The 24,058-nt window shown below is 38.3% G+C and overlaps 2 protein-coding genes across 3 annotated transcripts; both read left to right on the top strand.

Annotated features, from left to right (window-relative positions):
- The first annotated feature begins 692 nt into the window (after positions 1–692).
- On the top strand, positions 693–6,370 carry LOC116257729 (uncharacterized). Of its 2 annotated transcripts, none has more exons than XM_031634694.2 (2): positions 693–864; positions 3,955–6,370. In XM_031634694.2, exon 2 carries the CDS (start codon positions 3,967–3,969, stop codon positions 5,641–5,643), a length of 1,677 nt encoding a protein of 558 aa, XP_031490554.1. In that variant the 5' UTR covers positions 693–864; positions 3,955–3,966; the 3' UTR covers positions 5,644–6,370. The 2 variants fall into 2 exon arrangements, with proteins under 2 accessions (XP_031490554.1, XP_031490553.1); XM_031634693.2 differs by having other exon boundaries at positions 3,947–6,370.
- Positions 6,371–21,038: 14,668 nt separating this feature from the next.
- On the top strand, positions 21,039–23,364 carry LOC116258176 (UDP-glucuronate 4-epimerase 2-like). Its single transcript, XM_031635326.2, has one exon. It carries the CDS (start codon positions 21,757–21,759, stop codon positions 23,101–23,103), a length of 1,347 nt encoding a protein of 448 aa, XP_031491186.1. The 5' UTR covers positions 21,039–21,756; the 3' UTR covers positions 23,104–23,364.
- The last annotated feature ends 694 nt before the right edge of the window (positions 23,365–24,058 follow it).

Genomic DNA, 24,058 nt, shown 5'->3' with positions numbered 1-24,058 from the left:
TGAGAAGAGCAATATTAGAACGTAGAAGCAAAAGCAATATTAGAACTTAGAAGCAATAACAGCCCACGATTTGTATGGGAAAAGCAACGTTCTCTTTGTTTTTTTTTATTTTATCATTTTTTGATAATATAAAATTAGCTGTATCCACGTACCTTAAAAATTTGAAAATTGCTGTATCTCTATACCCGTACCGTATCGTACCAGTATCTGTGTGATATAGGTGGGTTGTGACCTTGGAGAGCTCTATTGAGGTTAACCAAGTGAAGGGCTCCAGTTGGCTGGGCTGTAAGGATTTTCTTAAGTAGGGACCTTGGATTCCATAAACCAAAAAAAAAAAGAAGGGAATTCAGCTTTTTCGAAATATATCTCACTCACGCATGATATTGATAAACATCTATTGGAATTGTAATTTAGATTCAATCTGCATTTTGGATATCTGAAGCTGGATAAAATTCCAGATCCAAGGTGCATTTGACACCCTCTATGGCCAGGTAGACCGCATATCTGCCCCGAACCATCGTCGGAAATGGGGCTATTTGTATCGGGTCAGCTAGGATCAAGATTCGAATCCGATCGCACCTCCTGCTTGATCCGGACTCTTTGACCAGCTGCGTATCCCTTCGTCTTGGTCATTCTTTGGGTCGACCCGGAGAAACGCCTCCCACCCAAAATAAAATAAAATAAAAATTTTACACGCCTTTCTCCTTTCTCTCTCTCTTTCCTCAACCCCTTCTCTCTGTAAGCTTCTAGGGTTTGCTTCTGGTTCTTTGCTATCCTCCTCCTGTTCTTTCTTTCCTCTCCTCCTCTGTTCTTTTCACTAACAATCGAAGCTTTCGTCGACACTGAGGATCCGAACTTTGATCCGTGAGCTCTCTCTCTCTTTCTTTCATACACACGCGCACGCGCGCACGCACACACGTACTCTGATGGATTTCATTTGTACGTTGTGTCGGACATACTTGATCTGATTGTCTTTTTAATCGAACTGGGCATGTCAATTGAAGAAATTATCTCTTTCTCTTTTTCTCCTTGGACTTGGATATATTCTTGTTGAGGAGCGTCGCCTTCTTTCTTTTCCTTAAATGATGTTGTTCTGCTTGCTGTACTGGATTTTGGGTTTCCTTTCTTTTTTCAGTAAGGAGATTATGGAAGGGCCTTTATTTTTTGGTTACAAAAAATTTTGGGGTTTTATGGCTTGGATATATTCTTTCGATCTCATTGACGCACCGTTGGTGTGACGTCTGATTGGATTTAGTTATTTGGTATAACGAGTTGGTAAGCGAGGTGCATATAAGATTGAGGATGAGTCTTTTGTATCCAACATATATCTTTCTCGCTGGTGTGTATGCGTTCTCTCTGGCTTTAGTCGACGAAATGTTTGAGTGACCAGTTTATTTAGCTGAATGGTTGTTGCTTTTGAGAAGATGACTGAGAACCTGTGGTACCACCTGCCTTTCACGTTCATCCATTACGAGATTTTGGTCGTGACTCACAGGCAGCACTCCCATATCATCCATGCACAACAACAGTATCCACGGCCAAGGGGATTTTTCATCGAAGTGTTTTTTTGGTGAGGATTAAGTCTATTCTCTCCTTGGTGTACTCGTCACAACTACAGGTGCACACGAAGATTTTGCATCTCCAGTTGAACATCACAACTGATATGATATCAAGATCTGCATAGCTTTATAGGAGCTAGACTAACCCCTAATACTAATGTTAGTTAGACATGAGAAGAATGTTAGTCTTGCCACCTGATTGAGGTCAGATTCTCATGTTGTTCTTTTGATATTTTTTTTGCAATTTATGATGCTTTTGAAGGGATAATATTCAAACGGAATCTTGAAGTGCATTTTTTTTCTTTTCCGGGCTCTGGCCTGGAATGATCATTTTGAAAGCTTTTGGTGCTGTCCATCACTCTTGGTCTCACAGCAAACCCATTGAATTGCAACGAATGGTTTAACATTAGTAACGCCATTTTTCACTAGATACATTGCTGGGGAACAATTTACAGAAATTAATTGTTATAAATATTAATGCTTGCGTGCAAATTAAGCTCACAGGCGTGGTTGTTGTCCTATTAGGGCTATCACACTAGGCTATCCTGAAAGATATATCTAAATTTGTGGTAGGATTACTTTGATAATAATTGCTTTTCAATAGCATGGTTGTCAATGCAAGAGACATTGATGAGAAAAGAAAGTGGCCTGTACCTTTTTGGAAAAATTATTTTGATGATAAATAGTTTTTCAATAGCATAGTTCTGAGTGCAACAAGCATTGATAAGCAATGAACTTATACCTTGCTGAGGTTCCTAAGAAAAGCCAGAAGGTGAAATTGTATAATCTGCCTTTTTCAACCCAGAGCTAGTAGAATAGTACGCTAATTTGAACCTGTAGACCAGCCTAATTTACTGTTTTTTTAAATAATGTTAGACTAAGTGCCGATGAATCTTATACTCCGGAAAGTTTGTGTGGATTTTATATGGTCAGATACGTCAATTTTCATCTGCTGGGGAGGAGATGAGAAAAGACATTGAGACAAAGGAAGCTGGCTTTGCGAGGATCAAGAAAATGTCTTCAGCATTCCTCTGTGTTGGGACATGAATGAATTATCACTCTTGGGCATTTGGATGTCCCTGATCTGAGATAAGAAGCTATTTGGGATCCAGATCTCGGATACAGGGTTTTCAAGGGGAATCATGGGTCCCTTCTTTGAAAGATGGTGGATCATATTCCTCCCTGCTTCTTTAATCCATGGATCTAAAGTCAGACCTTCCCCCCTCTGACTACAGATTTTGGTATTGGGGATGTTAAATCCATGGTTTGGAATTCAGGAGTTTGACATAACCATGGGTTTAACATGGGTCCTTAATCAGATGCCCCCATAGAGAAAATCTGTTCAAGTCAACTAGTTAATGTCTTGATGCACTTCTTGTTTTAAGTTTGGCATGTTTTAAGAGTTTAGCACTTGGTCTATTTATAAGCTCTAGCATTCAACCAACAAGTTTGGCAGAGGTAGATTTTGATGTGGTTTCTACTATCTCAAAACCAAAACTGAAAGACGAATGCTGGGGTTTAAGGATCCATTTGATTAAGAAATATTATGAGGACAAATATATGCACGTAGATCCATTTTTAACCTCCGTTCCAACTATAACAAGTCTTGTTGCTGACAATGAGGAATCAGCATTGAGCATGAGCAGATGCATTAACTACAGAGAAATGAGCATAAAGAGCTTGAAAAAGGTGGCCTCAGTATTTTAGCGCCATATAGGTCCGCTTTCATTCAGAATCCAAATTGCAGTTTATTTGTTTCAAGAAAGTATAGTCGGCATGTTTGAGGTTTGTTTTCTTCATTGTTATCGAGTCAGTGGTTTTCATCAGCCACTAGGACACACTTAAATATCTCTATCTGTTAATCATAGTCGCAGAAAACACATTTTTTTCGAAAAAAATGCGAAAAAATGAGATAAATTAACTGTCTGTTTAAAACCTTAAAAAATGCGTTTTTTTGAAAAAAAAAGTTAAAAAAAGTGTTTTTTTCACGTTTTTTCCAGTTTTTTTTCACTTTTTTCAGTTTTTTAATGTCAAACAATTTTTTTTTCATTTTCTATTTTTTATTTGTTGCAAATCTGTTTATCTTTAGATGTTTGTGTTATTAGTTTTTCACTTATTTTATTTTTCTCTTATTTTTAGTTTTTTAAAATTCTAAAACTTTATCATATTTTTTCCCTTTTTTTTTTCAAGCTCGCTGTATACTCGAGAAAAACCTTGCCGTTTAAAACTCTGTTTATCGCTGCATGCATGATAATTATTATACACTTCTGTACCTGTTGCAAAAAAATCCTACCTTCCATCTTTACTGTTTATATTGATTGACCTTTTTCTTGTGGCTTTCCTCCAATGCAATCCTGATTCAGTTTTCTGTTTGCCTGACCTAATAGAAGTTCAGGTTGGAGCACTAATGACTTCAGCTGCCAGTTCATCCTTGGTTTCCTGTCCTGATTGCTCGAGCCCCAGTCTTTCCCAAATTGCAGACTTTAATATGGCACCGTCTATTGCAAACAATCAGCAAAGCAAGGTTCCTCAGGGGCCTGTTGCCATTCTTTGGGATATTGAGAACTGCCCTGTTCCTAATGATGTGCGTCCAGAAGATGTTGCTGGAAACATCAGAATGGCATTAAGGTTGCACCCTGTGGTCAATGGAGCTGTAACTCACTTCTCTGCCTATGGTGATTTCAATGCTTTTCCCAGGCGACTCAGAGAAGGTTGCCAAAGAACTGGTGTGAAACTTGTTGATGTTCCTAATGGCCGAAAGGATGCTGCTGATAAGGCTATATTGGTGGACATGTTTCTGTTTGCTCTTGACAATCCTCCTCCATCATCAATTTTGTTGATTTCAGGTGATGTTGATTTTGCTCCAGCTTTGCACATATTAGGCCAACGTGGATACACAATCGTCCTTGCCATCCCAGCTAAGGTTAGTGTGTCCTCTGCTTTGAGCAGTGCAGGCAGATTTGTCTGGGATTGGCCAAGTGTGGCCAGAGGGGAAGGCTTTATGCCTGCAAAGTCCCATACAGTGTATGGGGCAGATGTCCTTCATGCCTTACCTTCTCATTTGACTGAGAACCCTGATTCTCAAATAGAAGATGAGTCGATCATCTATCAGGGTTTACCAAATAGTGGATGCACAATGAGGTCAAACTTCAGCCAAGTGTACTATCTTGATGCATCTTGTCATGTTTCAAGAGATGTTATAAGGGCTGCACATTCATTGTCTGAATACAGCAGCAATGCTATCAGTTTGCCACAATGTTCTGGTTCAAGGTCGCAGAGTTTGCCCCCAGTCCTAAATGACATGCCCATGGCTGCTTCAAGTGACCTGAATGAATTGCAGCATGATCATTGGGTGCAGCCAGGTGATATTCAGGGTCTGAAGGGCCAAATTGTGAAGCTGCTCGAGTTATCAGCTGGCAGCTTGCAGCTGGTCCGCTTGCCGTCTGAATATCAAAAAATGTTTGGCCGGCCATTATATGTCTCTGAGTATGGTTCTTGTAAGCTTGTGGATCTTCTTAAGAAAATGGCTGATGCTGTGACTGTGGAGGGGAAGGGAAACCGAAAGTTTGTAACACTTGGTTCATCTGCTGAAAGAAGCCAAAGATTTTTGAATCCTTCTGCAGGTTCTTCAAGAAGGGAGAGAAAAGGTAAAGGAATTTTACGAGAAGAGAACATCAGCTGCGACGGGAACGAGCTATTATGTGCTGGATTTCAGAACATGGGCTGTTACTCCGATGAATCAACAGATGATGAAAGGGGGAGCGGACAAGATGATAGGAACCTAGAGATCCCTGTCGGTAATGTTGGTTCTACAATAAAAGCAGTTGCAGATGCCTGTCTGGATCGGTTCAAGGAGGAACTGCAAGAGCTTCTTGTCAGCTATTCTTGCCGGATACTGGTGGGCAGTTTTGAAGCACTATACGAGCAGAGGTACAAGAAGTCACTGAACTACCAGAGCTTTGGTGTGAATGGTTTGGAGGAGCTCATCAAGAAAGTAAAGGATGTTGCAGAAATTTGCGAAGAACAGACAACCAAGAGAAGGTTTCTGATGGTCAGTGGTTCCGGTGGTCTTAGGTCTGTTTGATGGAGAAAGATGGCATAGGAACGGCACAGTCTAGTTTCCAAAATCTGGTGTTAAGTATTTCGTTGACTCTCTCTCTTGAATTGGTAAAACTGTCGAACTCTGGTGTTTTTGGCCTGAGAACTCCTGGACATTCTTAAGGCTGTTGGGTTGTTTTGGCCAGGGTCTGGTGAACCCATGGCAGATCAGAAGACTGAAATAGAAGTAAATGAGTTAGGAGGAAGATACTAATCTCCCAGTAAGCTTCACCCCGCCATGAACGAAATGGCCGTAAGTCCAGGAAACTGGTTTCTGAAAAGGATTCGACGTGGGTTCCTGGCTGAGCTGAGTACGATCAGTCCAGCTGGAGTCAGGTTAGCCTATTGGATTTGTGGGGATTGGAGGGGCCAGGTTAACTGCAAGGAGGCTTGTGGGTCAAGTGAACCACTTAGATGTTTTAACATGCTGTAAAATTCTGGTGGGGTTGCTCTCAAAATAAATGCCGGGCACCAATACATCAGTCTGGGTCTGCCATTACGTGGGGATGGTGCTGCACTTGTAAATGTATCAGTTTGGGTCTACTATTACGTTGGGATGGTTCTGCACTTGTAAATGTATCTCGAGAATTTTCATCATCCTGTTTTTTTGTGATGGATGAAAACCGAGCACTATTGAAAAAATTAGCCATGTACAGTACATATCTGAAGCAAAGATAAAATCAGTTTAGTGGGCTCTACGCCTTATCTCTGAAGCCTCGTTTATGGATTTTGTTTTAACAATTGGGAAAATTTCCAAGATTATTTTATTAGTAGAGTCCCGCAGCAAACCTGCTGAGGAAGGCTCCCAACCTTTGTTGATCAGAAAAGGAGGAAATATGTCATCAACCTTTATTGATACAAAAAAGTTGAATAAGTACAACCGAAAAGAAAGGGCTCGAAGGGGACTAATAGCTTGTTCCTGGGAATGCCTCATCCTATCCTATAGAGGGCTGTTCGGCGAGGGTAACGAATGTGTTACGATTGTAGAATCTGTTTTAAAGATTGAGTGCTTTAAAAATTGGGTTCATAACTTGTTTGATGAGTAACAAACTGTTTTCATTGTTGACAGTAGCAGTTCATTAGTTACCATGAATGTGCACTAAAATTTGAATAGATTCATGAAATATTATAGCATGATGTCTCTTCCAGTTTTTAGGTGTTAATGTTCCAATTTCGAGATAATTTAAGTCATTGGTAGGGTTAAAGTTTGCAAGTGGATGCTATTTCTGCAGCCAAAAAATGTGGAGTTCTTGGAAAAGAACATTCAGGTGGCCTTCTTAAGCTTCTTCTTACACGTCGTCTCCATCTAATCAGTCCTATTGTGAGAGTAGTCCCCCCTAAGCAGAACAGGACCAAGTAACAAACTGTCGTACATGAGGGACAACAACAATGAAACAAACCAGGTTTAACCGCATTGCCATCCAGATTGAACATGACAAAGGCAAACTTGTGGTTTCGGCAGAGAATACATTAATTAGCTAATACAATTCCAAACTTTTGCCATATCTATAGTCAGATAAAGATTCTGGACCTCATTAAAAGACATTACCACTACTACTCCTACTACCATTTTTCTGACTTCTGTAGTCAGGAGTCCATTCTCAGTTGTCACAGCCAAAAAGAACCATGTACGGGTAGAAGGAGCTTTGACTGCCAAACAACCTTCTATTTCAGTTGTCTCGGTATGGGTTAGCAATATCACTCAGTGTTGGAGGCGCCTTGCAGATGCGAGATTTTTATTTTTTAAATCAATTTGTATCATTTTGAATTATTATTTAAGTTAGAATAATTGGAAGCAAGGCGATATGAGCCGGTATGCTTGAGCAACGGATACATAATTTTACAACATTGTTGTGAATTCTTAACTTATAACAGCTCTCACTTTCATATAATTTCAAAATTATTCTTGTTATTGTTTCCCTCATTCTCCCTCTTACAATCCCTTCTTTTAAATTTCTGCAGAACAATGAAAAATACTGTATTAAATTGCTCTTTGCTTTTTTTCTCCTCAACTTGAAAGATACTCAAGTTTAAGCTGCTTATAAAATTAACTTTTAATATTCATTAAAGCCCCTGCAATTGTTTCTAAGGGGTGTTACGGCGAGAACACTAGGGGAAAGCTAAGACAACAAAGTGGCAGAACTGTCCAAGGTTTTCCTTTGCATCCCTCTTTTTCCCTATGAATATACTGTAAAATGATCGTAGTGGAAAGTTATAAGGTGGGACAAATATTCTATTAAAAATTACCATCTGCAATTGTAGTGTTTGAACGACAATTCACATTCTAAATAAAAATGTACCTGAAAACTTAACTATAACAAAATGCACATTTAATTTTTTGATATTCTTAAAATTACTTGTCCTGTTCTTCCATTGACGCCTTCCAATAATTTTCACCGAGTTTCTATACTACCCACTTATGAATGTGCTGATCATTACATTGAATCTATAAAAAGTGTCATTTTATATGTTTAGATAAGTTCTCTCAACAGCCTAAGAGTTTTTTTGTCTTCTAGAGATCATTAAGAACACGATTTTGATGTCGATTTGTATGTTTTTGAACACACATCCACATTTGCATAATTGTTTTACGGAAAATCATTAAGAAAAAGGTTTTTAACCAAATAATCCGAAATTATTAAACTTTATATATATATATATATATATATATATATATATATATATATATATATATATATATATATATATATATATATTGACACGGGATGTTATGGCATGATCTTCTAGCACTATCTGCTGGAGGAATCTAACAAGTCTTCATTAAAGATAAGAACCACCCAAAAATACGGCTGTTGAGCTTATCGCTTTTAAATTAAAGGGTAAGGTTGATGGTCTTGAAAGTCATCCAAAAGTAAATACAACTCCGAAAGGGTACATATAGAAAAATGAATTGTGCGTTGATAGTATTGTCTGCTCCCCTTTTAAATTATACAGAGAAATTGTAAGTTGCTTTAGATTATTTAAAAAATGTAGACGTGATGAACCCAACTTTAAAAAGCAGAATTCTCAAAAGCAGAAATGGATAATACTTTCAAAGTTCCGTACCCTTCTAGTTCTAAATGTGGGTTCCATGTTCAGATTAAGAATCTACCGCAATAAATAAAACTTTGTAACCCGACGGAAGAAAGGGGAGAGCCCTCGAGCGGAGGTTTAGATCTCTCCCGGGTAAACCGTGGAAGGGAGGGTCATCTCATGGGCTGTGTTGCTGAAGGCTGCTCCGGTAGAACGTCATCTTGAGGGTGATCCTCTCCAAGTTTCAATGATTAATGGTCGCCCACGGATTTGGGTTTCATCAGAAATTCTTGAGGAAATGAAGGCCCCATTTCGTTGGGCGGCCATTGGATGTTTTGTAGGGGATTCTTCCATTCGAAACATGGATTTCTCTTTTATAGTGAGGGGGATTGAAGAATTTATGAAAGGAAATTCGTAACCTACGTTTCTCCTTTCTGAGTATAGGTTCTTTTATAGTTGGTGTAGATTCTCAGGACCCTCGTAATGAGCCAATGATGTCCAGGCGACTCTTTAGTTGTGGAAGAATCTTTGAAAGTTCCGTAACGGATTCACAATGTGCAATCTCGCTTAGATTGGTCTCTTTTAAATAATATTTGGTGGCAAATAAGAGATTGGTGGTTCTCTCTCAAAATTCTCCCTAAAGCAGTTTCTGATCATAGTGCTCTTGTAGTCTCTTTGTGGAGAGAGATGCTTCTCAAATGGCGGGGAAAGGAATTTAAATTTCAAACGTGTTAGCTGGAGAAAGCTGTTATGCAGTAGTAGAAGGATGGAGAATTCCTGTTCGTGGATGCCCAATGATAAGGGTTTTAGGGAAGTTAGGAGCTGCTCGGAAAATATTGGCAGCATGGAACAAATCAGTTTTTGCTGATTTTAATCGGACAAGCTCGGCCGTCCTGCGTGAATTGAACAGACTTCAATCAGCTTATGCTTAGCGTGTTCCTTATGATGTCCAATACGAGTTAATCCTTCGTGAAGAGTTGGATTTTTGTCTATTGGAGGAAGAAGCATCTTGGAAACAAATTGCAGAACTGGATGGCTGAAAGATGGGGATAAGAACTCCTCTTTCTTTCACGATTATGTTGTTAATAAACGACAATGTAATAAAATTGTTGCGCTGGAATGGCATGACAACGTTGTGTGGACCCTGCTTCCATGTTTGTAGTTTGTAGAGATTACTTTTTGAATATGTTTGCTATATTGTCTAAGGATATGGCAGATTATATTGCAGGTCCACTTGTCTCTATTGAGGATAATGCTCTTCTTTTGCAGCTTTTGTGCAGGACTGAAGTATGGCCAGCTGTCCAAAGTACGTTTAATGGTAAATCCCTTGGTCTTGATGAATATGGCATTGAGTTTTATAAAAATTTCTGTCCATTGGTAGGTGAGGATATCTACCTTGCTATTGCTGATTTCTTTAAAACTGGAAAGTTGGTATCAATTGTGAATAAGACTCACATCTCTCTTATTCTGAAGTTCCACTTAGCCAAGGCATTAGGAATATGTGCCCCATTGCTTAATGTAATAATATGTGTAAGAATAAAACTAAGGTTATGGTCTTTAGAATGATGAAGCCGATCCTATGTCACAATGGTATGGGTGCGGGTGCTGGTATGGATACGGGGGTACGGGGCAATGGTACGGTGTTTTTGTAAATCTTGACATGGCGGTACGGTGAATATTATATATTATTATATATTTTTAATTAAAAAATTAAAAAAAAAAAACAAATGATATCATCACTTCCTCCCATGAATCCATAGATAATCTCTTAAGTCAAAAAAAGAAAAAAAAAAGATCAAGCCACTTTCTTTTTACTTTTTAGGTTATGATATAGTTTGGATCTAGTTCCAACCTGGAACCAGATCCAAACATACCAGGCCTTACCGTCATACCGGTATTGCCGTACCAGCATACTGGTACAGGTACTCCACCAATTGTGGCGTACCACTGTGACATAGAGCTGATGTGTTGTATTATTGGGGTAGAGCAAGGGCCCTTTCTGCCAAAGTGATTTGTTCAAAGTCAAATCCTCTATGTTCATGGGTTGGTACATAGTATAAACAAAAGTAAGGAAAGTTCTCTCTTGTTGAAATTAGATTTAAAGAAAGCTTATCATAGGGTAGAGTGGGATTTTATTAGAACTACTTTGGTGAGACTAAATTTTTCCAAAGAATGGATCGATGGAGTGATGACTTGTGCCACCTCCCATCTTTTGGGGTTCTTATAAATGGTAGAGAAGAGGATTCTTTTGCTAGCCACAGAGGTCTTCGGCAGGGAGACCCTATCTCCCCCTTTATCTTTATTTTGGTGATGAAAATGTTGGCTCGGCGATTGAATTTTGAGAAGAGATTTGGTTCAGTTTGTGTTCCAAAAGTCATAGGCTTGATTTGATATCACCAGGGGAATTCTTTGCTGAAAGAGATTCTCTGTTAGCCATAAAACTCATTATGGAAGAATTTTCAAACACTGCAGGGTTCGGATCGGATTCGGATACGGATTCAGATCGGATTCATTTTTAGACAAATATCCTCTATCAAAGTCATATCCGCTTTTTCAGACACTCGCTTGAAGGCTGCTACTATTCCACTATTGAAAATCAATATTACAAGCAATAGAAAATGTGAACGTCATCTAGATATTACACAGAATTTCAGCATGGAAGTTATAGTTGGTTTTGATGAATTTTTGAATTCTTTCTTTGTCTAGAGGCTATGTAACTTGTTTTAGATTTGTTTGCCATTTTGCTATCTAATGTGCCCTTTCTTTCATTTATCGACACTGATTTTGGCCTTGATCCATAACTGGCTTCGTCTCTTCATCATCTTCTTCATTAATCACTTCTTTATGCACATTTTCTTGATTATCAATAGATATTATTCTCGACCCCCCTGTAACTCAATGGTTCAGCATGGACATTGAGTTCAGCTCAATGGGAATAAAATTGGTTGATCCAATTGGTCAGTAGCTAATGGTGCGGTGAGGGAATCAACCAACTAGAGGGCGGCATTGTGAAACATGAGTCCAATCAAGGTTAATATTGATTTCTAGATGCTTGCTTTTGTGAGGGAGAACTGAGTTGGCAGACATAAGTAGCAGTAACATTGCCATATCAAATGGTCGGTGGACGAGGAAGTAAGATGCTGAGATCTTGAAGTAAATATTGCATCCATATGACTTCAACTGCTACATTTGCAATGGACCTACACTAAGTTTCGATTGATGACCAAGCGATTGTAGATTGCTTCTTAGAGCTTTGACACTAAATTGATGCTAGGGAAGACAACAAATGCTCCAGTTGCCTTGTGGTCATTTGAACATCCTACCCAATCCGCATCATAATAGGCATTAAGAATCCAATCTGTGGTGTGTTTTAAAAGGAGATCATATGAAAATGGTACTTGATATACCAAAGAATTCACTTGACTGTGATCCAATATTCTGTCATTCGAGTTTGCAAAATTTAGCATACTTTGTTGATAGCAAAAGCAATATCAAGTAAAGTAAGAGATAAATATCGGAGGGCACTTATTGTTTGCTGTAAATTGTGGCTTCTAAAAGTGGCTGGCTGACTTCAATGTGAGCAGCAGAAGTAGATGTGAGTGTATTAATTGGTTACCACTAAACAAATTAGTCATGTGAAAGAGATCTAAAGCATATTTATCTTGAGATAAGAGAAGACCATCATTGGTCCAAATTGGTTTCCAAAACAAAAGTGAAGTGGACCTAGATCCTTAGAGAAAACCACTTATCAATGTTTGAATAACCTTTGAATATGAGAATTTGATGTCCAGCCTGTGATCAATATGTCATCAACATTAATATGGATTTTCACAGTGCCTTGGAGTTTGATCAATGTACGAAATCCCATCTAAATGAAAACATGGCTCAGTGCTTGATATCTTGCTAAGGGAGCCAGCTTTAACCCATATAGAGCGTTATGTATTGACAGACATAAGAAAGATAGTGAGCTCTTTATACCCTTGCGGTTGGGCCATATACACAGTTCTTATGTGAGATTGTAATGTAAGAACACATTATTAACGACTAGCTGGTGAACATGCCAATAAGAGGCAAACACAATAGATAAAACAATGCATACAGTAGTAGATAAATATGTCAAAGTAGTGATGCCTTATATTTGATCATACCCTTTTGCAACATGCTTTGCTTTGTAGTGCTGGAGAGAACCATCAACTTTATTTTTCAATTTATATACCCACTTACTACTGATGATATCATCAGTAGCCTACGGAAGGTGGAACAAGTGTCCATGTTGGTTCATGCAAAATGCCTAAATTTCGCTATCCATGGCATGTCTCCCATGACCATAACTTGTGGGTTCACTAAGTCTAATGTGGCTTTTGAACAAGAGTGGACGGCGGTTTGATAATTATACTTTAGGAATATCGGTCATGTGGTGGGTTCGACCAGGTATTAAAGATGGTAAAGGGCCTGAATGTGTTAAATGTTCTTGACTTGCCAGGGAGGAGTTGGCTGTGGTTGAAGTCGATAAGGGACTAGATGTTTTAGGTTTAGTTGACGAAGAGGAAAGTGGTTAACATAGTTGATGTGGGTAAAGGGGATACGGGACACTTGACTGAGATATAGAAGAGGATGAGGTGGGAGGCAACTGAAGATGAGAATAGTGGGTTTCATCAAAACACAACACTTCTGCTAACAATGCTATTCTTTGCCTATGGATCAAAGCACATATAGCATTTATATAGATATAATAGCCAACAAAAATGTGCTTTTTGGATTTGAACCCCAGCTTGTGCTGCCTATACAGTTGAATGTGGGGGATACACGTTGCATCCAAAAACCATAATTTGGTGTTCTCCTATATAAAATTTCATTAGGAGATCTTGCATTCAATGTTTCACTAGGAGTACAGATGATCAAAGAAATGGTAGTTGAGAAAGCTTATGAAAAAAAAATGTGAGGACAATCCAACTTGTTTCGTCGTAGCAAGTCCATTTCCTACAATCATTTGATGCCTTCTTTCAGTCAATCCATTTTGCTGGTGCATGTAAAGAGATGAAATACACACACATTTCTATTCTATTGAGAGCCATGAACTCTCCTCCACCACCCAACATGAGCAAGCAAGTATAACCAAATAAACTTATAAAAGTGATCAACAAATACCACGTAATAGCAAAGGTGATCTAAAATGTCAATAAGTGTGAGCTCCCAAACATTTGAAAAAAAAAAAAAAAATAGTTTCAAGAGGTTTCAGAATGAGAAAATGGCAAAGTATGTGATTTACTACTAAGACAAGCATCACAGAATCTATGTTTATTAAAGGAAATAAAAACAGTCAACTAATGATGTTGGGAGCATGAAGAACATTATGTAATGAAGTAATGGAAGAAGGAAACTTCAAGAAGGCATTACCAATATCAATGTTTACACCCCAAATTTTTCCAATGGCAATTTTGAAAATTTTCATAAAGTATTTCGGACCGGAATCGATGTCCCAATCCTAGACCTGAGTTTAGGAAGCATTCGCAAATTCAATTTAGAATAATGAGTTGCAAAAAAAATCAGATTTTTTTTTTATCAAATTTGAATGAGATTTCAAATTCGACTAGAGCCAAAATTAAAATTTGAGATCGAACGAGATCGAGATCCAAAAGCTCAAATTTTCACAATCAAGATTGAAATTCTCAGTAGTGAAAATTAAAAATCCTCTCTCAATCATATTCCAATACAAATAGATAAGATAAGTCGGCACGGCACGACTCTCCCTCTATCTGTCTATTTATTCCCTTCGTCAGATTTATTTTATTTGAGGAAGACCCAACCCAAAGAAAGTGAACTAGGAACGACTCGCCCGAGAGCGAGAACTTCCTAGTTTTCCTAAACTTATCTTAGAGTCAAGTTAAAAATTGATTCTCCCTAAGAAACAAGAATCCAAATTCAAAACTTTGGAGATCCTATAATTGGCTTGAAACATCTTGATAGCTAACCACAATTGAGCTGATCCGCTCCAATTAAAATAAGCCAAAAGCTCTACCCAAGAAATTATCTCCAACGCAAATCAAGAATTCGCCCAAAACTAGAACGACAATGATCTAGAGCGATGTTATACATGTCAAGTAAAGAATAGCTCAAGCGAGCTCTCTCTTTTCATTTTCGAACCAATTCGAGAAAAATAGTTGGCTTTCGAAATGAAGAAAAATTGATGAGCCGTCTAAGGAATAAATCAAACTCTTGAAATTAATTTTCCAAAGACCATGAGAGCAGCCCAAAATAGGCATGCCCCTCCCCCATTTCCAATTTACAAAATTCAAAAATTAAAAAAAAAATATGGCAGTGCAGTGGGTGTGCCATCCAAGCCTAGTTTCAAAAATGAAACCAAAAGTTTTTCGGTTAAAAAAGAGGGAACAACCATAATTTCATCTCAAAAAATTATGCTCCCTACTCTCTAGCTAGGGATGTCAATGGATTGACATATCTGTTTTTTTGGATATTCACATATTTGAATTCGAATAAAGAAAATTCATGTTTGAATCCAAATCCAAAATCCAATTTTTATATTTATATCCGAATTCAAATCTGAATTTTGAACTGGATTTTGCCAATTTCAAAATTTAGTAGCATTAGATACATGGTATTTGTCTAAAAATGAATCGGAACTGAATCCGTATCCGAATATGATCGGACATTTATGTATATCTGAATCCGATCGGATGCCATTTATTAAATTCGAATCCGATCCAATTTCTTAATTGGATATTTTTTTTTCCATATCCAATTTTTTCATATCAGTTCGGTCGGATATCTGATTCAATTGGATATATTGACATCCTAGCTGACCCTTGCTCAAGCTGATTCCTGCCTAGACGACTCCAAGTTGCTCTTTGTTCCAACCAACTTCACGTCGCCTATTTGCTCCCTGCTCTAGCCAACCCCTGCTCAAGGTGTCCCCTGTTCTAAGCACAGCCCTAGCTCGTGTTCCCCTCAACCCTCTCATCAACTTAGGTCAGTCTTCTCCTCGTGTTGCATATTATTTCAATATATTCAAAGTTGTTTTCTCAGCTAAAAAATGAGGGGTGGGTCTGGCCGAGCAGCCATTAATGGGCTAACTGCTAGCATGATTGGACTGACTACCTTCACCATGGACTGACTGATTCACAGCAGCCATGCTGGTGAGGTCGTCACCGTCTTCTATCAAGCCGAAGTCAAAGGCTCAAACACCCTTAGCCCTTGGATATTCAGAAAAAATCCAATATGGAAAAAAAAAATTAATATCCCATTTAGAAACTGGATCAGATTCGGATTTAATAAATGCCATCCGACCGGATTCGGATGAGATGAGGATTCATTTTTAGACAAATATCTTGTATATAATGCTATTAAATTTTGAAAATTGACAAAATCCGGTTCAAAATTCGGATTCAGATTCATATATAAATATAAAAATCAAATTGAGATCAGTTTCAGATTCAAATTTGAATACGACTTTTCTTTATTCGAATTCAAATCCGAATATGTGAATATCCGAAAAAACAGATATGATTAAGGACATAATTGATCCGAATCCAATCAGTTGACATCAATAAATCAACCCCATAATCTTGGTCCCGTCAACGGCAGCCTCATTTTCTGTCCGAAAAGCAGCATCTTCTCCGCTTTTATTCCCATCACTAAAATGTTATGGCATTATGTTTGCTACGCTTACAAAGCATTATATATCTTCATGTGAATGGTGGATGGAGATTGGCCAATGTTTGGCGGGTGGGCTGAGATTTTCAATATTTCAAAAGGTCGCCACGAAAGAAATGTACAAAGAGAGGGAGGCAAACGAAGCATGAAATGTTTCCTTACTCTTTGAATGTGCAACCAAGTGAGATCGACTCCACAAGAATCGAATCGGGTCCACTCAAACTATGAGTGTAGTCCATCTTTAAAATGGAACATAACTTTTAAATCGAAATGAGCTTGCCTCAACCCATTTATTTTGGCCATGATTTTGAAAATAAAAAATTAACAAAAATATGTAGTTGGGTTTCAAAAAGAAACCCCTAGATCCAAAACAAGGATTTTGGTCAAGTTCAAAATCACAAAAGAAATCCAATTCTCACCAAGCCCATTTGGAAATATGTGTTTCCAAATATCCAATCATTTTCAAAAAACAATTTCTCAAAATATTCCATTCTAGAGGAATTCAGAAACGGGATTTGACCATACAAACCCATTGTTGCCTATGCTCTAACCAAAATGAGTTGACATTTCATGCAAATCAACTTGTCTTGGAATTCTAAAAAACGAAAAACTTTCAAAACCTAAGATCATTGATATTATCTTCAAAAGCTTCCTCTACATTAAGATTGGACAGTCCTGCACTTCCCACCTCCAAGGTGGACCCAAATTGATGGTGAGATCAAAGTGAATTCTGCAGGGAGAGAAACAGCATGTTGCTTATTTCATGTATACATACATGCACTCACTCCACAAATGCATTCATGAATCAAGTCGGAGTTGCTAATGTGACCAAGTTATATTGCAACAAAAACTTGAACACTTCATTTACTTTGATGCTAAATCACAAATTTTACAAAACTAGAATTTTCAAATTCAATTCCAAATCAACCTCATGATCAGATTTGCCCCAAAATTAAACCAATTTCTAACCCTAACTCAAGCAAAATTTCGTGATCTCCTAAAAATCAAAATCCCAATCAAGAAAATTATCATAGAACTAGACTTGGATTCCCAAATTTCAATTGTCAAATCTCATTACGAGATCAACAACCAACCAAATGAAATCAGTTTTCCTCAATCTCTCAAAACCCTAATATTTCCACAACTAAACTCAAACATCAAAAATGCAAAATCCAAAGATATCCTCAATTGATCGATCTCAAAGATCCAATTCTCAAAAGTATATTCGTTCCATAAAAAGGTATGAAGATTGGTAACTTGTACTCAAATCTGCACTCTCTGGCTCTAGTTACTATTCATTCATATTCTCCGTAGGTCTTCATTGGACCAATAATTTGTTCCCTACCCAAATCCTCCTCAGAAACAACCTTGATAGAAATTACCCACTTCCATTTACAGAAAACTTTGGATTCTTTATCATCAACTATCACTTGTGCAATGAATCAAAGACAAAGCTAGCCTCTGATTTGAGGCAGCTGCAACTCCATATTTAATTGACAAACCCATCAGGAGCAGAGCTAGAAATTTTTCATGAGGGGGCCAAATTAAAGTTTCTAAATTTTGACAAGGACCGAAATATCATTTTTCAGAATTTTTATATAGGACAAATAAAATTTTCTAAAATTTACATGTAATTTTTTTTTAAAAAAAATTGAGGTGGGGTCAGGGCCCATGCAGGCCCCCCTTGGCTCTGTCCCCACATAATCAACCCTAGCCTCTAGAATCACATTTGCACTTCTCATCCTGTCCTCAAGACTCGACCATCATCAATGGCAGAGCTAAAAATTTTTGGATAAGGGGCATTATTATATTAAATATGAATTTGGTGGACACTTACATGTTAAAAATTAAATGAAAACTAATGAAGTTTTTATATGTAAATAAAACAAATTATGTGGGCAAGTGTGGGGAACTGCTCACGGCAACCATAATGTCGCTGCGCCATTGACCTCCATCTGGCAGCCATGGGCCATCCACCCATCTCTAAGGGTGGAGCCAGGGTAGGGCCCGCATGGGCCTTAGCCCCACCTAAAAAAAAAAAACATGTAAAATTAAAAAAAAATCATTTATTCTGTATAAAAATTCTGAAAAATGATATTTTGGTCCTAGTTAAAATTTAGAAACTTTAACTCGGGTCTTCCTCATAAAAAATTTCATCTTGGATCCTCAATTGCAAGTGCTAGAGCATCGCCTTCCATCTCCCTCCCCTCTACTACAATTAACTTTTTTCTTAGTTTATTCATTTTGAATTAGTGAAAACGGTTTTGTAAGCAAAAGAAGAAAGCATTCGTAGATACAACTTTTGGAGGGTGCGTTTGAATGTCTCAATATATAATAAAATTGGATCATGATACCTAAAATTGTGACTCCTATGTCTTTCTCTTTTGAATTAGATAGACAAGTCATAGGTCTTACGTGATTTTTAAATGGAATGCTTTGTAAATGCAATTTGATAAGACAAATTTCTACATGTGGAAAAAGTAAACTAGCTACAACAGGGAAAGCTGTGTTTACGTCTTTATTTCTTTTAAATTAGAAAAGAGGCAGTCTTAGGTTTCATAAGCTGTTTATTAAAAGTTTATACATCAGAGACAACTTTACGGTAGTCAACTTTAACTAGATATACGTAACTACATAATTTGAATTAGGGTTTCCAAGTTTTATAAGAAAAGTAAATTATGTCTTTTAATGTTATGTATATAAATTTAGAAAAAAATATGTAAAAGTTCTCATAGGTAGATGAAGGAAAACACATAAGAAAAACGATCTGCTTTTTTTAAGTTATGCATATTATGTTTGTCCCTCCTAAATTAGAGAGACATGTGAGTTCCATAATTATTTCAAGATGAGATATATAGGCATGGTAGACGAATTAAAAATTTATTTCTTAATATTTCAAATGAAGATGAATTATGTTTTTCAAAATTCTATATACTCTGTCTGGCTCTTTTCAATTAAATAGGCAAGTTATAGGATTAGAATAATAAAGAAGATTATATATAGTTTGTTAACTCAGACCTAGAATATTTGTCCCAGGGGTCTAAACTCAAGTAGCTGAGTTGACAACTTCATAGGACATAAATTGTTTTCTTCTTGTCTTATTTTCATTTTTCTTTAACATATATAACCATCCTATCGCCTTAAAGTTTAGTTCCCTAGTGATTCATTCACATAAATGTGTTTTAGAATGACCAAAACAACAAGCTAGAAAAGAAAACATAAAAAGACAATGGCAATTTGGATTTTATAAATGCAATTACGCATTACTTTTTTCTGCTGTTCCAGGGATGCATAGCGCATCTATATGAGGACTGTTTTCCCTGTCGTTTTTCCTCCTTATAATCCATGAAGGCAAAAAGGATAATGGTGAAAACAAAAAAGAAAGAACACAAAAAGTATGGGCGTGTTTGATCACATTGGATCTCAGGTCCAAGGTTTAAGTTCTCTTTGTCTGGTCTCACGGCTTAAACAAACACTTCAAAACTATATGAAAAAGAGGAGTTGAGATCCACAATTTATGGCCAAAACCTCAAATTTGAGGTCAGATGGAAGAGGTGATCTGGCCTTAAATGTGCAGACATGAGATTTCCGATGATCTTAAATCGCCTCGGATCTTGGACATGGGACTATCAAATGCCCCTTAAGTGAGAGAGTAGAGAGAAAAGATGAGTTGAAAAAAATAGGTGACTGATTAAACTCGTGCCAATTGCTGACAGAAGCAACTCAAATACCAATACTTAGTGTTAAACATCTGATGAGAAGAACGATAAACGAAGTTTTTTTTTTAGTTGGTTGCTATATATATGTCACACCCGATTTCAGATCTCAACACAATTTATGTAAATATTCTTTCAGTTAAGTTACATTGGGGACGTGACTATACATATGCATTACATTTTTGTGCCACTTGTAAAAGTGTATTGATGATAAATAAAAACCTAACTGGTTAAATCACAAGAAAGCTTGGTTAAAAGCTCCAATGTTCCCTAAAACTTTTTTATAAAGTGTGTCTCTTGACAAATAAGCATCGAAAAACATAAACATCAGTTTATACAATAAAGCATTCTATTATATATGATTCTAGTCTGACTTAAAACGAGGCTTAATCTTATTGCCGTATATTTACATATGTGTCCCCAACTTTCATCGGTGGAATTGGACTTGGAAATCCGCCAATAGGCTGCCACTTTCCCTGATTAGACAAGAAAACATGATAATGTATTAAATCAATTTTTTGAACCAATTTTGGCAACAGGAACACCAACATAGCTTCTCATGATCTGTGCCAAAGATTATAATAATTCATGCTATGCGTATGCTAATCTTTATGAAAGAAATTGCTAATCTTTATGAAAGAAATTGGAGTTGAAAGTCCTCAAATTGGCTGACATTTTTTCAATCTGATACATGTTGAATTAACACATATTTAGAAACGAAGTGAATGGAAGTGACAGGCTTCATCAGCATGGAAACCGCTCAATTGCAGAGAGAATACACGAAGTCCCATGAACAGCTCTCGTCCACTTGCTTGCTTGCAAGAAATCAGCCGAAGTCCAAGCGCCTCCGCCTGCGCCTCCCAAACAGCAAGCTAAAATAAAATCAAGAAATTTAAAAGGAAGACGAAATGGAAACCCTACAGAAATTCATGGGCCTCCAACCAATCACCCCTTTCTCTGGTCAAAGAACAAATGGACCATTAGAAAAAAGAGAGAATTGCCAAAGCCCCCAAATTAGGGGGTTTGACTCCATCCCAAATCTCTCATCAGCCTCTTTGTCCTCCATTTCCGGGCCTCCTCCTCATCTTCCCTCCTCCCTCAGTGCCATCTCTCTTCACCCCGTCCACCACCTTCAAGATCCTACTGGGTGGATAAAATAGTAAACTCTCTCTCTCTCTCTTTTCTCTCTCTGCCATCCAGAGGGGGAAGCTTTGCAATACCCTTCCCCTTATCTCTCTTCTGTAGCTCTTCCACAACATCATAGGAAAGGAAAATCACCCATGACATGCATAAACAGAGCCATATCTCTGTCCTGTCATTCTCTGAAGACCAACTTTTCTAACAGCAAAAAGAAACTCAATGTCTTCTGCTGTTGAATGCAGATGCAAGCTCTGCTCCAGGAATACCTGAAGGGGACGAGTCGGACAATCTCTCCCTGTCTGTGATTCCCAGATTAAGCTGATACCTATTTCCACACATCAAACCGATAATCCGATCGTTTCAAATCCCTAGTGAGAGAGAGGATTGTTGCAAACCAGGAGGCCCCATTTTCTTTCTTCGAAGGAGTCCTTTCTCCCAGATCGACCCATTTCATCTCCCATAGTTAAGCTGCTTATCTAAATCCTTCGTAGGCACCAGACTGGTTTGTTCACCAACTTGAAGAAAAGGAGGTAGGAGAGATGTCGCTAAAACCATCCCCTCACCATTTAGACGTAGAAAGCGGCAATGGCATACCGTCCACACCGGGCAAATTCAAGCTAGAAAAGTCTACACCCTTCTTCTTTCATCGCAACCCTCGATTCTATTCTTCCTTCTACAAGCTAGCATTTTGGTCGGCGGTTTTCATTGGCACGATCCTCTTCTTCTTCCTCCGATCCTCCCCGTCTCCTGCTTCTTCTCATTCCTTCGCTATTCACGCCTCCTATGGAGGACCATCTTGGGCGAAGCTCGTCCGATCCTCCGCCAGCTCCAGGCGCCCCAATGCTATCACCGTGCTTGTCACTGGCGCTGCCGGATTCGTCGGATCGCATGTCTCCACGGCGCTGAAACGCCGAGGAGATGGTGTGCTTGGCCTCGACAACTTCAACGACTACTATGACCCCTCGCTGAAGCGCGCCCGTCAATCCAACCTGCAGAAATCGGTAGGCCTCTACATTGTCGAGGGCGACATCAACGATTCTGGCCTTCTGGCTAAGCTCTTCGACGTCGTCCCTTTCACGCACGTCCTCCATCTTGCCGCCCAGGCGGGCGTGAGGTATGCACTTCAGAATCCTAGTTCTTATGTTCAGAGCAATGTCGCTGGGCTAGTGAATCTGTTTGAGGCATGTCGGGCAGCGAATCCACAGCCTGCCATTGTATGGGCTTCGTCCAGTTCCGTCTATGGGTTGAACACTAAGGTGCCATTCTCGGAATCTGATCGGACGGATCAGCCGGCGAGCCTCTACGCTGCCACCAAGAAGGCTGGAGAGGAGATCGCCCACACTTACAATCATATTCATGGTCTTTCTATTACTGGGCTGAGGTTTTTCACCGTTTATGGTCCTTGGGGCAGGCCTGATATGGCCTATTTCTTCTTCACAAGAGATATTTTGAAGGGAAAAAGCATACCGATCTTTGAAAGCGCAGATCATGGCACGGTTGCGAGAGACTTTACTTATATTGATGACATTGTTAAAGGCTGTGTGGCTTCTCTGGACACTGCAGAGAAGAGCACGGGGAGTGGGGGGAAGAAGAGAGGACCTGCTCAATTGAGGATATACAATCTTGGAAATACTTCCCCTGTTCCTGTGAGCGAACTGGTTACCATTTTGGAGAAATTATTGAAGGCTAAGGCAAAGAGGAAGGTGATGCAGTTGCCAAGGAATGGGGATGTGCAATTTACACACGCCAACATCAGCCTTGCCCAGAATGAACTAGGATACCAGCCAGCAACTGACCTGCAGACGGGCTTGAAGAAATTTGTGAAATGGTACTTGGACTATTATGGAAATTCTAACAGGAAACGAGGTGGCAGTGATAGTTTCTAGTTCAGATCTACAGTTTGATGTTAGAACTACTCGAAAATTCATAATTTTGATTGTCTGATTTTTTCAACTTCAATTTTTTATTAACATCTATAAAGGAATGCAATCCCTAATGTTCGGGTTTGTTAGTCATTGTTTGTGGAACATTCCTTGACATGTGCCAAAATGGAAGGCTCCTCCCTAAGCTCGTAGATTTTCCTCTTTTTGCAAGTTTTAGTCTTTTGTACCTTATCATGTTCTATGAGATGTAAACCGGCTGCAACACTTGATCATTGTGACTATGGTTATCATTCGCATTTTACGGTTTGGGGAACCCATTTTTTCTTTAAATTATGTTGGCAGTTGCTTAAGAGAAATGAGACAGATTCCTCTTGTTTCTGTATGGAATCATTTTAGAGTTTTAGTACTACACAGCATTGCATATAATTTATAAGATTTATGTCGACTTATCCCAATCAGCTGGAAGGCATTAGCTGGAATTGACTTAAGTTGATGAAGAAATTGGATGTGGGAAACTTCTTTCCTGAACCTGTGGGAAACTTCTTTCCTTAACCCCGTATCGTGCGTAATACCTGTATCGTATCGTTTTTGTTGATACGGACGATACGGATAACATTGATTATGTGAACTTTCTTTGGCTTTTTCAGTTGAGCTTGCTGCAAAATATTTCATATCTGGTTACCTAGCCAAGAGATGAACCATCATGTTCTGTTTCTTTCTATTCCATGAAGAAATTTTCTCTTGTGGAACTTCTTTTCTTGAACCTTTAAAGTCTGAATAGTTATTGCATGAACTTCCTTTGGCTTTTGGTTGGCTTACTGCATAATGTGTCATATCTGGTTACATAATCAAAGGTAAACCATTAGTTCTGTTTTTTCCATGTTTGTAATTTTCTTTCATAATGCATGACTAAAAAGTAGGATAAATTCAAATTTTCACTTTGATCATGATTGCAATC

Source organism: Nymphaea colorata, chromosome 7, assembly GCF_008831285.2.
Source record: "Nymphaea colorata isolate Beijing-Zhang1983 chromosome 7, ASM883128v2, whole genome shotgun sequence".
Lineage (NCBI taxonomy): Eukaryota > Viridiplantae > Streptophyta > Magnoliopsida > Nymphaeales > Nymphaeaceae > Nymphaea > Nymphaea colorata.
This window is presented reverse-complemented; position numbering and strand designations above follow the sequence as displayed.